At 33.6% G+C, this 14,266-nt stretch overlaps 2 protein-coding genes across 6 annotated transcripts in view; both read right to left on the bottom strand.

The window, feature by feature from the left end:
• Positions 1-1,069: 1,069 nt before the first annotated feature.
• Positions 1,070-2,098, bottom strand: LOC125838716 (uncharacterized). Its single transcript, XM_049517755.1, has 2 exons — positions 1,876-2,098; positions 1,070-1,564 (listed from the first exon to the last, which is right to left on the bottom strand). Exons 1-2 carry the CDS (start codon positions 1,983-1,985, stop codon positions 1,216-1,218), a joined length of 459 nt encoding a protein of 152 aa, XP_049373712.1. The 5' UTR covers positions 1,986-2,098; the 3' UTR covers positions 1,070-1,215.
• Positions 2,099-6,046: 3,948 nt separating this feature from the next.
• Positions 6,047-14,266, bottom strand: part of LOC125838557 (pleiotropic drug resistance protein 1-like) — a 36,928-nt gene continuing 28,708 nt past the window's right edge. Inside the window, exons 1-24 of one of the 5 annotated variants that reach the window (XM_049517604.1) lie at positions 12,291-12,649; positions 12,046-12,166; positions 11,856-11,944; positions 11,684-11,768; positions 11,440-11,599; positions 11,255-11,331; positions 11,105-11,158; positions 10,931-11,021; positions 10,507-10,808; positions 10,132-10,413; positions 9,723-10,039; positions 9,487-9,647; positions 9,281-9,384; positions 9,039-9,201; positions 8,840-8,947; positions 8,594-8,757; positions 8,179-8,511; positions 7,808-8,098; positions 7,638-7,721; positions 7,416-7,549; positions 7,101-7,328; positions 6,832-7,003; positions 6,463-6,717; positions 6,047-6,352 (exon numbers count right to left, since the gene is read on the bottom strand). In XM_049517604.1, coding sequence (XP_049373561.1) covers positions 6,095-6,352; positions 6,463-6,717; positions 6,832-7,003; positions 7,101-7,328; positions 7,416-7,549; positions 7,638-7,721; positions 7,808-8,098; positions 8,179-8,511; positions 8,594-8,757; positions 8,840-8,947; positions 9,039-9,201; positions 9,281-9,384; positions 9,487-9,647; positions 9,723-10,039; positions 10,132-10,413; positions 10,507-10,808; positions 10,931-11,021; positions 11,105-11,158; positions 11,255-11,331; positions 11,440-11,599; positions 11,684-11,768; positions 11,856-11,944; positions 12,046-12,166; positions 12,291-12,619 — 4,362 coding nt within the window. In that variant the 5' untranslated portion in view covers positions 12,620-12,649 and the 3' untranslated portion in view covers positions 6,047-6,094. Of the gene's footprint in view, positions 6,353-6,462; positions 6,718-6,831; positions 7,004-7,100; positions 7,329-7,415; positions 7,550-7,637; positions 7,722-7,807; positions 8,099-8,178; positions 8,512-8,593; positions 8,758-8,839; positions 8,948-9,038; positions 9,202-9,280; positions 9,385-9,486; positions 9,648-9,722; positions 10,040-10,131; positions 10,414-10,506; positions 10,809-10,930; positions 11,022-11,104; positions 11,159-11,254; positions 11,332-11,439; positions 11,600-11,683; positions 11,769-11,855; positions 11,945-12,045; positions 12,167-12,290; positions 12,650-14,266 lie in introns of those variants that run through there. The other 4 variants (XM_049517608.1, XM_049517607.1, XM_049517609.1 and 1 more) reach the window with 4 other exon arrangements.

Below are 14,266 nucleotides of genomic sequence, written 5' to 3'. Positions count from 1 at the left end.
AATACTTAATTAATTCCTCTTAGAAGACTGCCATAAATTAACTTTTTCAAGCTTTAATTATATACTCTTATTGAAACTCTATACGGAAAGGATATAGCTTTGTTGTTTCCCCCTTTTTCAAATTAATAATTTTTTCATGGTTTTTTTTTTAACTCCACTGTTCATATAAAGGTAAAAATTGAACGGGACAGAGGTAAAAATTTAAAAATTTAAAATGTTTTTTATAAATTTAAAGAGATTTTAATTTGTTAGTCAAAGAGAATTTTGATAATGGAAAAAAAAAAGAATTGGCTTCTTTCTTCTTTGTCCTATGAAGAAGAATTGGGTGAAGAGAGAAGATTTGGGGGAGAAGGGTTTGCCAGGTATTAATCTAACTGTACTTTAATTTTTACTTTCATAGATAATTTTAGGATTAAGAACTAAAATGATAGAGTAATTTTTTTATAAACATCAAGGATTATTTTAATAAGCTCAAAATTATTCTAACCCTATATATTAAGGATCATATATACGAGATATTTATTAACTTTAACGGACAAAATTAACGAGTATATCATACCGGCAGAGGTTATCAATCAATTGGTTCGGGCCTTACTATGCTTTTGGTTATGGGCTGATGTCGACCCGTCGTAAAGTGTACTACTTGTACTCCTAATAAACTGCCAATCATGTACTACTACTTCATAAAAAAGAATTCATATCTTTTATAAGTATTAAAAAAATAATTTTAATTACATTTAAATAATATAATTTTACATCAAAAGGGCTTCATTACCCTATCAGACTCTGTCTTGGACAACAATCAAAACAAATTAAGCTCACAAATTTTAAAAGTAATTAGTTTTTTTTTCAAGGGTGTTCGGTACACACATTGAAGCTCGATTAAATTTAGATTCATATCGAAAAGTCTCATATTGAGGATAAAGTGCTCCTTAACAAAGACGACTCCGTACACGGAAACTCAAGCCCGAAACCTCTTGATTAAGGATGAAAAATTATTAATCACTCCATCATAACCCTGATAGAATTAAAATTGTCACCTAAATCAACTTTTTAAAATAACTTTATACAAATTATAACTATACTGAATGTTTTATTATATCACAGAATTTACATGTTCATATAAAACGTGAAAAATATTTTGTCCTATTATCAACGAAGGGAATTCAGTTGAACTCCTTATCTATATATACACATTAAACTTAATTAGTATGTTCACATAGTGAAACACCCTTTACTAAATTTTGTCACTAATTTCACTTCAGGTGCAGATTGAGCAGTAGTATTATAATCAACGTTTTCCCATCTCCGGCGAGTCACCGGTCTTGGTAGGTTTTCCGGCACGATGGTTTCTAACGAGTTCACGTTCCACGGTGGACACGATCTTTTCTCACTCCATTTTTGTATTGATTTTCCGGCGACATATTGTATTTGCATGTCTCCGGCGATCGCAATCGTACTTTCTTGATTACCTAAAATTGTGCTGTCAAATTCTAATCCAATAATTACAACACATGCCATCCCTAATACACATTGATTTTTCCATGATTTTTCTTTTCGTTGCCTGCGGAAGAAAATCAAAATAATAATTTAAATAAATAAAAAAAGATAGAATATTATTTTGGCATGTATCGAATAATATCTGTCAATCAACTTATGGCCGAATTTTGATCCCATAGAAAAAATGTCAATAAAAATAAAATGAACATTTTAAAGAGATTGTAAATATAAATATTTTTCTTCTAATATATATATAATGTCGTATAAAATGAAACAGATGAATAAATTTGGATATGATGGACACACAAACATGCAAAAATGAAAAGCAAAGTATGATAAAATAAAAATGTATATAGTACGTACTAGTAGACTCACCAAGAAACTTGAGAAGGTGGAGGAATTGAGTTATTATTATGATTATTATAATTAGAAGTAGGAGGAGGTTGTGGGGAGAGATTGAGGCATAGCTTTGTTGAAATAGCCATCTTCTATACTTTAGATTTTTTTCTCAAAACAAATGAAGAGGAAAACAAAGAGTAGTAGTACAATTGCTATAGGTACTATAATTTTGTTTTTCCTTTTTGTTAATAATAGTGGTACTATATCTTCAATAGTTCGATAGATATTTATAATTTTGTACTTCGTTTATTGTTGAATGAGGCTTGGTGGTTGGTGGAGTCATTGGTCAGTTTACGCTAACTCACAAGGTGCCTAATTTCCCTTCTTCTCTTGACACGTGGAGTAGGACCCTTTTGGTTTGTTTCAATCAATTTGAGATACTAATTTATTAGTTTCATTGTTTCCATAAACATCCCTTGAGGTTACTCTAATTAAACATATGGAGTACTACTTTTCGAAATTTTAAATTATAGTACTTCATTATTTAGAAACAATAAATAAAAAAGTAAGTTCACTATAGTCATTTTACAAATTATTGAGTTTATTATATTCAAGTGATGATATAATTATCTATTGCTCATTAAGAAGTGTGTCAAATCAATACACGTAAAAATGGACGGGGAGAGTAACACCTAAGTGATAGAACAAGGTCGTCATGGGGATCATAAATTATATTGCATAAAAGACACAATTTCTTAAAGTTCATAACCAAATATCAATAATTGAATGACTTAAATTAACTATTTAAAACTCGGGAGTAGTTTTGTAGTTAAAGAAATATTGATAAGATTTGTGCAATTAGTCCAAATATTCTTGCGTGTCAGCTTGTAATTCTTCTTTCCAGACCTTTTGCGTGTCTGATTTCAAAGTTCAAATTTCAAAGTTAACCAACAAAAATATGAAAGCTACACTTTTTTATAATCTTCCCATACCAATTGCTTGCACGCATTACACAAGACACCTAAAACTTTGAGGGATTGAATAGTACTCAAATCATTTTTATAAAATTTCATCTGGAAAATTATTATTTCTTCTCAGTCCCAATCTATTTTGCAGAACTGAACTTTTGAGATTCAAACTTTGATGGTATATTCAATCAAATTTTTTACATTTGAAAACAATGTAAAAAAATCGTTATAAATCATAAAAATTACTTATATAAAATATTTAAAGAGTATATAAATTAAGATCAAAGAAAAACTTGATTGATTTTTGAAATTTCAAATGTTGCACATAAATTGAGACAAATAAAATACAGAGTAGTACTTAGTCCTGCAATATTTATCTGTCATTAGAAAGAAAAGTAAGTACCTTTCTAAAAATAGAATCTCACGTTTATTTACCGTCGTAAGTGTATCTCCAAAAATTTGGGAGAGGAATTCGTTGCGTAAATTGTTTTTCTTCTAAGGGAACTCCAATATTAGACGATGCCTATCATTTTCATTAATTTGTTGCACTTATTATACTATTAAATTCATTTTTCGGAACAATTTTCCCTTTCACCAGCCAATATTTACTTTTATATGTATTATCGTAATATATAGGAGTATTAATTAAACTCTTCCGTTTTAATATTTAAGTTTGAATAATTTTAGAAACCTCTCTTTTATAACCCTTATATTTTCCTTATGATGATTTACGATATTGAACTTACTTTTCTTATTTTAATTTTCTTGTAACAATTCTCTTAATCTAATTTTAGTAATATACAAATTTACGTTTGGACTTATTTGCCCCTTGAAAGTAACTTAAAAACCTTGGCCAATAAACCATATGTTCCACAAAATCCAATGAGTATGATCAGTGGCGGAGCCAGAATTTACATTGAGGGGTGTCAAAATACAAAGTAGTAAGTACACATAAAAATCAACAAAATAAATTTTACTAATGAAAGCAAAAAATAATTACATCATCACAATCGTTTGGCGACGCCCGACGAAGAGTCACATCGAAGGCAGCGAACAAAAACGATTTTTTTTGGGCTCTTCCTCCTCAAACCCTTTAATTTTGAAATTAGGGATTTGTTTAATCTATAAAGTACATTTTTTCTTTTAAAAAATAAAATAGTAAAGTCAACTTTATTTAAGTCAATCGCTCAAAAATTGGCGGAAAAAAAAAGCTTCAGTTTTCTAAAATTTTAAAACAAAAGACGCTTCTTGAAGTCTTAATTTTAATAAAAAAAAAGACGTTGTAAAAATAAGAAATCCCAACCAGGTTCAAACCCCTGACGTTCAAGACCAAAGATTAAGGAGATATTTTGCAGCCCCTCAACCACTGAGCTAACTCTTCATCTTGTTTTAAAGAGTGCCAACTATAATATATATAGTAATAAAATCAAAATTTAGCCTACCTAGACAACATAATTTTCCGATGAAGGGGTGTCGCTTGACACCCCTCGGGCAAGGGTAGCTCCGCCCATGAGTATGATACATTAAGGCCTTTGAAAAATTACAAATACGTTGCTATGACCTATGGTAGATAGTATAGTCATTGGAGGATACTTATGTGACTTTCGAAGCTTTGGCTTTGATTTGGAATTGTACTTGTTCGAGAAATGATTTGGATTCTCCCACTCGACACAATGACTACATCACACTAATTTCTAAAGACATATTCATTAGTTGCGCATAAAATAAATCTCTTCTATAATATCCAGCATACATAAGCCAACAATTTACATCATTATAATCATAATTTTGAGAGCAAATCAGTAATACCCTTCACGTGACACTATAAGAAAGAGGCATATAAATGACTAACATTTAGTAGCAAAACACAGTGGTCTGTTTCAAAAACAAAAGCCCCTTAACGCTCCACTCCCCACGAAGGGAGTCAGGGACGGCCCAAATCATTTGAAAAAAAAGAAGAAGATACGTTAGTCATGCATCCTAATTGGTGAGCTTATGCAAAAAAAAGGGGAAGCCGCGATCAAAACTAAAATTCTGGAAATAAGTCGAACAAGTCAAAAATCTGATACCTCAAAACATACTTGTAACTTGTAAGGACCAGATTGTGTTTTGGTCCTTAATTGTCGGACGAAGGACAATTATGGTCCCTAATATTATCAATAATTGGTCCCTAATACTCTGAATTGAGCGGACTAAAAAAATTGACTCTTGAAAACATGAAAAAATAAAATAAAAAGCATTCTCTCAAATACATAAAGCCCTAAATACGTGTGAGAGAAAATTTGATGTCCGACGGCCAGAGATAAAAAGTATTTTCTCAGTTTTATACAAGTCTAAGTGTCTACTTATGTGCATTCAAAGTTAATCCAAAGTTGGAGGGCACCATGTCAGCTGACGCCAAGTTAAATGACACTTTTATGTATTATGCCTTAAATTTTAGATACTTCAAGAATATGTTTCATTTATAGCAGTAACAAGGATGTTTTAAATTTGAGGCACAATTAAAGAGTGTTTTCGGCCAAAAACTCGCGAATTTACATCCACAAGAACATTTCCTAACTAGATTTTCACCTGAAATACAATGATGGAAGGTACAATTTGTTCTTCTCCAATTTGTTCACGAAGCAAGTTCATAGCTATAGTTTATTATTGAAGTGTTAGAAGTACTGACAAATAATTAAATTAAGAATATTGTTTTAGTAGAACTAGTTATCTGGAACTCAATTATAATTTATATAATAAAAAATTATAACAAGGAAGACAAAACAAGCAACGAACTCTGGTTCCTACAGAGCATATTATACAGTAGCTAAACAAATCACATAATTTAAACAGTTGATTTTGCTTGCTAGGCAACTAGCTGAGAAATCTCGCAACGATATCAATTGACTGCAACAAGGCTATGAAATTTTATACCCCGTGTGTTAAACTTTAACTTCTGCCGCTGTGGTTTTGAATCTCCTCAGGTATAGGCACTCGTGTGTTGTGTTTTTTGAAAAACCGAACACAACAGCTGTTCAAAAAAGAAAAACAAGAAGAATAGACTCGTGTAAAAGAGTAGCTTCACGAGTTTGAATTCAGAGATGCCCGACAAGTTCAAAGATGTGTTACAAAAGAAACTCAAAACTTTTCCCATATATAACAATGTGTACAAGTTATTCTTAGATACAGCCTCTACAGGAAACAAACTTTAATTCCAAAATTGAGAATATCATAAAAAGATACTACTATTATATTATTGTCCTAATATACACATTTCTTGACAAAGCCCTTTTACCAGAACCAACCTATCTTTTCTGGAAGTTAAATGCTTTGATTGAGTAAGCAAAAATGAAGAGAAAAACAACTGATATTCCAACTAGAATGACTGCAACATATCCCACAAAATCGTATTTGAAATCGAAGAAACTCTCTATGAATTCTTCCACTGTTTCCTTTGTTTCCAATTTGTCTTGTAAGTCTCCAAACTGTGAGGCAATTAGTCCGTATAATGTCCATGAAATCGGGCAAATGTAATAGTACCATCTCCACCACACTGGCATTCTCTGTCATAAACCAAAAAAAAGGAGAGAAAATTGTTAGGTTGTTCATGCTTCTGACGAAAATGTTGTGTTGAGGGTAATGCAATTTGAAGAAGAGTTAGTAGGTAACTTACTGTTTTTGGAACGATGAATCCACTGAAAAGATTCCATACTGCATAAAATGCAGATGAAACGATGGCTGCAATGCTGTGATTAGGAGTAACGGCTACTGTCATCATCCCGTACAATGTGAAGTATAACAAGGTGAAGTACATGAAGAACAGATACCAAAAGAACTTGGCAACTGTCCATTCAAATCCAATCATGGCATAGACTATAACACCATATATGATTGTCTGGATGAAAATGTATGGCAGCTCAATCATAATCTGCTTAAAAAAAAATCATCCGATGAGCATAGCTAATGCAAGTGGTGATACAATAAAATTAACAGTCAATGGTCAACATTACAGTGGTTTTGATCAAATTAAATTGATCTATACCTGTCCAAAAGCATAAGGCAGAGCTGAATACATTCCAGCAGCTCTTTCCCTGTAGAAAACTGTCCTCTCAATAGCAACGACTGGCTGCACTGAAGTAGCATTTTGTACACCAAGAAACAAGACAGAGGCATACATTGAACCTATTGCATTCAAAATATCTTGTTGCCTTCTCCTGAAATTGGGTTCAAAACCATTAGACTTGTGAATAAAAACACATCGAGAAAAATAAATCTTGAAGATGAAAAACAGTTCATGTATGTTTCTGTTACCTTTTGGAGCCAAGATCCCAAAATATTGTTCCAAACATGAGAGCAATGAAGAATGTAAACAAGAGCCTGACTGCTGTGTAAGGAGGATTTCGCCAGTACGACCAGTGCTGTTTCCAGAAGCAAGCCATGGATTGGGTGAAGAAAGACTGAGAATACTTAGTTTGAAAGTAGAGGTCTTTTGAACCTGGGGCTGGCACACTTAGTTCCTTGATTAAAGCTTTGTTTCTCCTGAATATTTGCTCCATTCAGAATTCAAGAATATATATTGTAATTCTTTACATAGAATGTCATTGTGTTCAACTTGATGATTCATACCTATACAATTCTGAGTTCCTGTACAATTCAGTAAAGTCAACTCCAAGAGCTGTTTCTTGTGCTACTGAAGTTATGTCCAACATCCATGTTGCTGGATTGTAACCATCTCTGATTTTCGGAACTCCATCGATTCCCTGAGGAAAATGGAAAAAGAACCATTACTTAGTGTACTAGACCAACATAATAGGAATTCCAGTTTCTTTACACTAACAGTTCCCTTACCTCAAAATACTTAATAAGGTGAGAAGAATGGCGTCCTAATGGGCCGACAAATATTTCTTCGCCTCCTCGTTTCAGGAGTAGGAGCTGCAATTCATTAGTAGAATGAGAATCTCTTTCTCTAAAACAATTATTTTAAATTGCTAGATTATGGAAGATCGACTGTTGCTCACCTCATCGAAAGCATCAAATATGTCAATGCTAGGCTGATGAATGGTGCAGACTACCGTTCGACCTGTATCTACAGTGTTTCTAACTGTTCTCATCACTATTGCAGCTGCTCTAGCATCTAATCCAGAGGTTGGCTCATCCATGAATATTATAGAAGGGTTGGCAACAAGTTCAACTGCAACTGTAAGTCGTTTTCGTTGTTCAGTTGAAAGACCATTCACGCCAGGCAATCCAACAAGTGCTTCTCTTAGAGGTTTTAGCTCTACTAGTTCCATGACCTCCTCTATGAACCTCTGCAATGATACATTTTAATATAACATCCAGTTTCAAGTTCTATTAGCAATCCTATTAGCCAAATTCCAGACTGATTTACCTTTCGGGTTTCAGTGTCAACTTCACGAGGCAGTCGAAGCCAAGCAGAATACTGCAATGACTCGTAGACTGTAACATGAGGTGAATGAATGTCAGTTTGCTCACAGTATCCAGCTATCCGAGCAAACGTTTCTTGCTGCTTTGGGTATCCTGATATACTGATGGTTCCTTCAATGTATCCACCGGTTTTCCTACCAGCTAAGACATCCATAAGAGTGGTCTTACCAGCTCCACTAACACCCATTAGAGCTGTCAAAACTCCTGGCCTAAAAGCACCACTCACCCCTTTCAAGAGTTCAAGTCGGTCCTCGATAAAACCTTGAGATTTCATTTCCTGAAGTCACAACATAGACTTAAGAATTTAACTCAGACATGTATAGGACAGTTGATTTCCATAGACTAAATCTTATATGTACCTGTGGCATGTCTACTGCATATCTGATATCATCAAAAGTAATAGAAAGGGGTTCAAAAGGAAGAATCATTCCCTTTCTCTTGTTTAAATCACCCTCAGTTATGTTGCCTACTCTTGAGGACATAGACCTGGAAGATGCACTTCGCCTAACATCGTTTCCTCTTTCTGCATATTTGGCCTTGATACCATTAGTACTTAGTGGAAAATATTAAGTTGAAAGTGCAGTTCAAAGGGAAGAAATATCTACCTGAAGAGCTCTTTCCTATCGGAGATAGCTCAATAACCTCACCCTTTTTGCTTGCATTCCTCTCAGCCACAGTTTCTTCAGAAAGAACTGCCTGAGGTTTACCAAATGCTGCACCAAAATTACCCACCTTGTTGATATGTTAGGATCATCCTATATATGGAAATGAGATTAGATTGCATAATAGTAGATGGATTCTTACGGTTGAGATAAGCTAAGGCCACTGTGAACAAGAAATTGAATAGCAAAACATATCCAAGAAGAGCTCCTACTCCAATCCAATACCATCTTGCTTCTGGGAAGATTCCACGCGATTTCAAGAATGACACTCCTAATGTATCTGTGCCCGTGGAGTTCGGAGGAACCTATTGAAAAATTCAAGAATAAACTCTCAAATCTACCTTAAAGGCCTGTCCTTCCAAAACTACAGAAGATTTATCTTACATGTGACCAACTCTTCCCTAGAAATTCGTTCACAGCTATAGCATTCTGTGCATACATCATAGGGGAAATCCAGTATCCCCATATCAGCCATTGCTTCACATTATCTGATAGACAAATAGCTTCCTTTTAAATGAAATAAACAAAACACGAAGAACATATAAATGAGCATTGCCCTTGTGGTTTTACAAAATATTCTGCAATTTTACCTCTTGACAGAATGAATCCACCCATTACAAGAACTATGAGTAGTGCACATGATCCAAATGTATTTGCAACAATGACATTCCTTCCAAGAGCTGCTAAGAATCGAAACAGACCCGAGGCCATCTGGTTAAGACATATGAGCAGAAATAGCTGTTTGAAGAACCTGCAAATAGAAAAATAATCTTGATGAGATCTTATGAACCAAGAAGTTTCATGGTTAAAAAGATCAAATTTCTACCTTCCAACGTCTGCCTCAAATCCAATTACGTAATAAGTCATACACACCCAAATAGCAACTTCTACAAGTGTGATCGGAATCTTGAGGATCCAAGTAGGCAGAGCATATGTCCAAGCAGGAAAGAAAAGTAGATCGCGTTGTTTGTAAAAGGAAGGAAGCTTCATAATACTGAGGGCAAGCTCTGAAAACCCATTGAACATAATCATGATAACTGCATAATACAGTGCACCCAAGAATACTGCACCATCTATCATTGTATTTCTGTGCATCTCAGTTCGTAGGAAGAGTGTCATTGTTATAGTAGCCATCAATGTTAGCTGAAAAGATAACAAAAAATAGTATGTTTTACTTCTACACTAGCATTTTGGAACTTGAAAAGTTGACTTGTTCATTTTGACTTGCTACTTACTTGTATCATCTTGAATATATAGACGAATGAGTTCCTCTTCATAAGAAGGTATTCTCTAGCTGTGCATGCTTTTAAGAGTTCTTTCTTGCTAACACCATACCTCTTGGTGGTTAGAGCAGCAGGGTGGCTCTTGGATTTATCAAAGGGAACAGCAAGCTCATCACCAAGCTTCCTTCCAACATGAAATGATTGAAATGCTTCAGAAAATTCGCGCACTGTGATAAACTTATAAGGTTCATCACGACGTGCCCAGTATTGCTCTTGATCCTTCCTTGATGTCACCTTTTATTAACACATAGTAAATGAGCATAATTAGAAACAAGAAATTCTCCACGACTCGAAAGATTTGAGGGAGTAATTATCAATGGGGTTTACTTCTTGTAAGAAATCAGCAACTCCTTTCCTCTGGGGGCATTTGAAGCCTAAGTACTCAAAGAACTCGAGTACATTCTCCCGGGGACCTTGGTACACAATCTGCCCATCTGATAAGAGAATAATATCATCGAACAAGTCATAAGTTTCTGGTGCAGGCTGCAGAAGTGAGATTACAGCAGTTCCTTGAAGAATGTGGATTGACTGCCTAATTGAATTGACAATCTGATAGGTCGTTGAACTGTCTAAACCAGTCGATATCTCATCCATAAAAAGTGCTCTTGCTGGCCCAACCATCATCTCCCCTGTATTACAAGTTATCAACAAGTTTAGCACGATAACTTTTTCGCTACTCTTTGTATATGTTTATGGTTTCTACAACATCCATTACTATTTTAGACCATACAAGGTGTCTGTTTAACCCAACCTGTTGTTAGCCTCTTTCTCTGCCCCCCAGAAATTCCTCGAATCATTTCGTCTCCAACAATGGTATCAGCACAAATTTCAAGTCCCAATATCTGAAAACAATACATAGAATAGAGAATTGGTGCATTGTTTTCTAGTTTCTGCATTGTTGCTTCATAGTGCATATGCCATTTACCTTGAGAGTATAATCTGTTACAACATTTGCCTCCTGTCCGTCATTCCATGCTGACTGTTAAATAAACCCCATAGTCAAACCAAGTTCTTATCATAATTTAATAAAACAAATATAACATGAATCTGAATTTTCTGTTTAATATGTCTTCACCTTCATAAAGATATCAACATCAGGATCTGGCTTAATATTTGCTTCCTTCTCTCTCCTAGACAACTCTGCCAAAATTTCTGCATATTCATAACAAACTAATTAAAAAAAAGTACGCGATTCCCAAAAAGGGATTGGAAATGCAACATGTTTATTGTGATATCCCAGAATAAGGGAATCTCACTGACCATATTTGGCTCCAACTCCTTGACATCTAGCAGAAAATGCCAATGTTTCCCTGACTGTCATTTCTCCAATATGAAGATCATTTTGGCTTATATAAGCAGATGTTCTTTGTGGCACAAACTCATCCATCCCATGACCATTATATGTAACTCTCCCTGAAACCTGAAAACGAATAGATTTATTGACTACCAACACAGAACTCCTCACTAATCTGAAAACTGTATTATGTCTAATCGTGTTTCTTACTTTGAGATCTTTATCAAGTTTCCCAGCCAAACCTAACAGCAACGTTGTTTTTCCTGAACTTGGTGGTCCTAAAAGCAGTGTCATTCTGCATAACAAGATTGAAATGAATGAATAAACAGGACTTTCTTGATTTGTCTAAAAATTACCTTTTTGACACAAGTGTTTTTCTCACCTTCCTGGTTTGATGATTCCACTGACCTCATGAAGGATTGGTAATGGTTTCTTTCTACTTGGAAGGATATGAAGATAATTCAAGAAATCCTTTTACACAGAAACTTAAAAAAATGAGTATAATATATTGCATGTAATTTTACAATATGATACAGGACTAGTCCTAGTATGTATGTATGTATTATTATTACCTCTAAGATGTTAACTGTGAAGTTGAATATTGTTGGTAAAGCTCTACTACCTACACGAGCTTCTGCATCTACATTCAAATGCTCGAACCGGACTTCAATTGTAGGAAGATCCAAACCAACTCTGCATCATATCAAAAATCACAAGAAAATGATATTTCAACATTGTTTGGTACGACTAAAGTCATTTTCCAATAACAAAACACCAGAAAATGACTTTCTCGTAAAACATCTTAATAAATATGTACCTATCAATCCTTTTTTTGAGCTTCAACAAGAACTTCTCATTATCTTCATCAGCAATCTTGACAAGCCTCTCTAAAAGATTCCTCCTTTCCACCAAATCGAGCTTTGTTATATCAACTTCTCTATATTGTCCTTGTTCTTCACTAAGAATGCCTCTCCTTATACGAAGATACGTTGGAAGTTTCTCAAGAGCAGCCCATTTCAACGCCTCTTCATCATCGTAATCTTCTCTTGATGACCTTGAAAACACATCCATAGCACTATTTCTCCATACATTTGAACTACTCAAACGTGCACTACTCACCTTCAATATATCTCCACCACCCTCCATTTACTTTTTACATATAAGTATAATTCAAAAGAAAGAATCTTTTAGCTTAGTTCCTCCACCTTTTATGGTTTGGAGGGAGTTTTGATTCTTGAAATTATGTGTAAAGGAGATGTGATTTATATATACAAAGTAAAGAGAATAAAATAGAGTAGAGGATCAACTTCTAGATGCTATTTTAGTGATTTGACGTAAGTGTTGATGCAAACAAAATTAATGCATTATGCTAAAGTTTGTTGTTTGACCATACTATATTTAATAGTTAGTAGTGTGGTTCATGATCACCATTACTCAATTATTGAACCAAAATAAGGTAAACAAAAAAGTAAAAATTGAAATATGAGGTTGCAATACTCCCTCCGTTCATCTTTACTTGTCTGAAATACTAAAAATAGTTATCCAACTTTACTTGTTCAGTTTGGAAAATCAAGAGATCGATACTTTATCATTTTGTATCTATTTTACCCTTTCTATTAAATACTCCCTATTCATTTTTTAACATTTAGACGACTTATAGTTAATATGGGTGATATAATAAAATTATTAGTCTATTTAATTTTCTTAAGGGGTGTGCCAAGTCAAACATGGATGAAGGAGTAGTAAATACTCTTGTACCCTCAACTAGAGATTTCAGTTCAAGTACTGAAACTGAGTCAACTTTAGTAGGAATGCTCTGAGCTTTTAATGATGTAATTTGAATTAATCGAATCAATGAAAATCAGAAAAATAACATTAATAATAAAAGTTGTAGAGAATAAAATCAGCATAGGTTAGTGTAAATGATACTGGCTAGGACTAACCAATTAATTAGGCATCCTCAACAACCCATGATCATCATGTCTTACTTATTTCTTTTATTTCAAGCCTAATTTATAATTAATATACATCTAAATCTCATCCTTCTAAATTGCAAAAAGATAGAAATAATCCCTATAGTCTTAAATCCTAAGTAAAATAAAGTCTTATATGAAGTATGATGTAAACCAGTATAAGCAATGACAAGAAACTAGAAGAAAAAAAAAGGAAACAAAACAATTTTAAATATATATATATATATATATATATATATATATATATATATATATATAATGATGGTGTCGATCCAACTTGCACGAATACATGGAGAATTGTTACCCCATCAGTATAAGTATCGTCACCTATATATCAATGTAATGTATCCCTATTATGTTGCGGTATTGATAAAATCCAGAATCATCCAAATCGAATCATGCTTATGATATGATCAATATTAATGTAAAAGTACTACGTACGAAACAAGACTGCAATTAAGAGGAGGGAGGCAAGGAAGATGAAATTGATTTTTTTTAATATTTGCATATTAAGACAAACTTTTTATTTTCCATCTTTTTGTTATTTTTTTTCTTTTTAAGTAACACCATGTTGAGGAAAATGGAAACAAAGAGCACAGGTAAGAGCTGGATATAATGGTTCTACGGATTAGTTGGGATTTGTTTTGTACTTTATTTTCAAGATCATGGTGTAAATAAATTATTTCAGTTGAAGCTAATAAAAGATTATTGTATATTTGAAATATTAGATTTACAGCTTTTAAAATTTGTGTATTAAATGGATGTAACCATGTAAGGCACATGCGTAGCATCTTCCTTTCTCTTTTTCTTTTTTTGGTTA

This window comes from Solanum verrucosum, unplaced genomic scaffold (genome assembly GCF_900185275.1).
Source record: "Solanum verrucosum unplaced genomic scaffold, falcon-dt-bn FXZP01000182.1, whole genome shotgun sequence".
Lineage (NCBI taxonomy): Eukaryota > Viridiplantae > Streptophyta > Magnoliopsida > Solanales > Solanaceae > Solanum > Solanum verrucosum.
This window is presented reverse-complemented; position numbering and strand designations above follow the sequence as displayed.

Excerpts from the sequence above, each read along its gene's own strand:
- LOC125838716 (XM_049517755.1), bottom strand. The coding sequence starts at position 1,985 with ATGGCTATTTCAACAAAGCTATGCCTCAATCTCTCCCCACAACCTCCT. Across the intron at positions 1,565-1,875 it reads CCACCTTCTCAAGTTTCTTG|GCAACGAAAAGAAAAATCAT; the intron begins GTGAGTCTACTA and ends TTTCTTCCGCAG.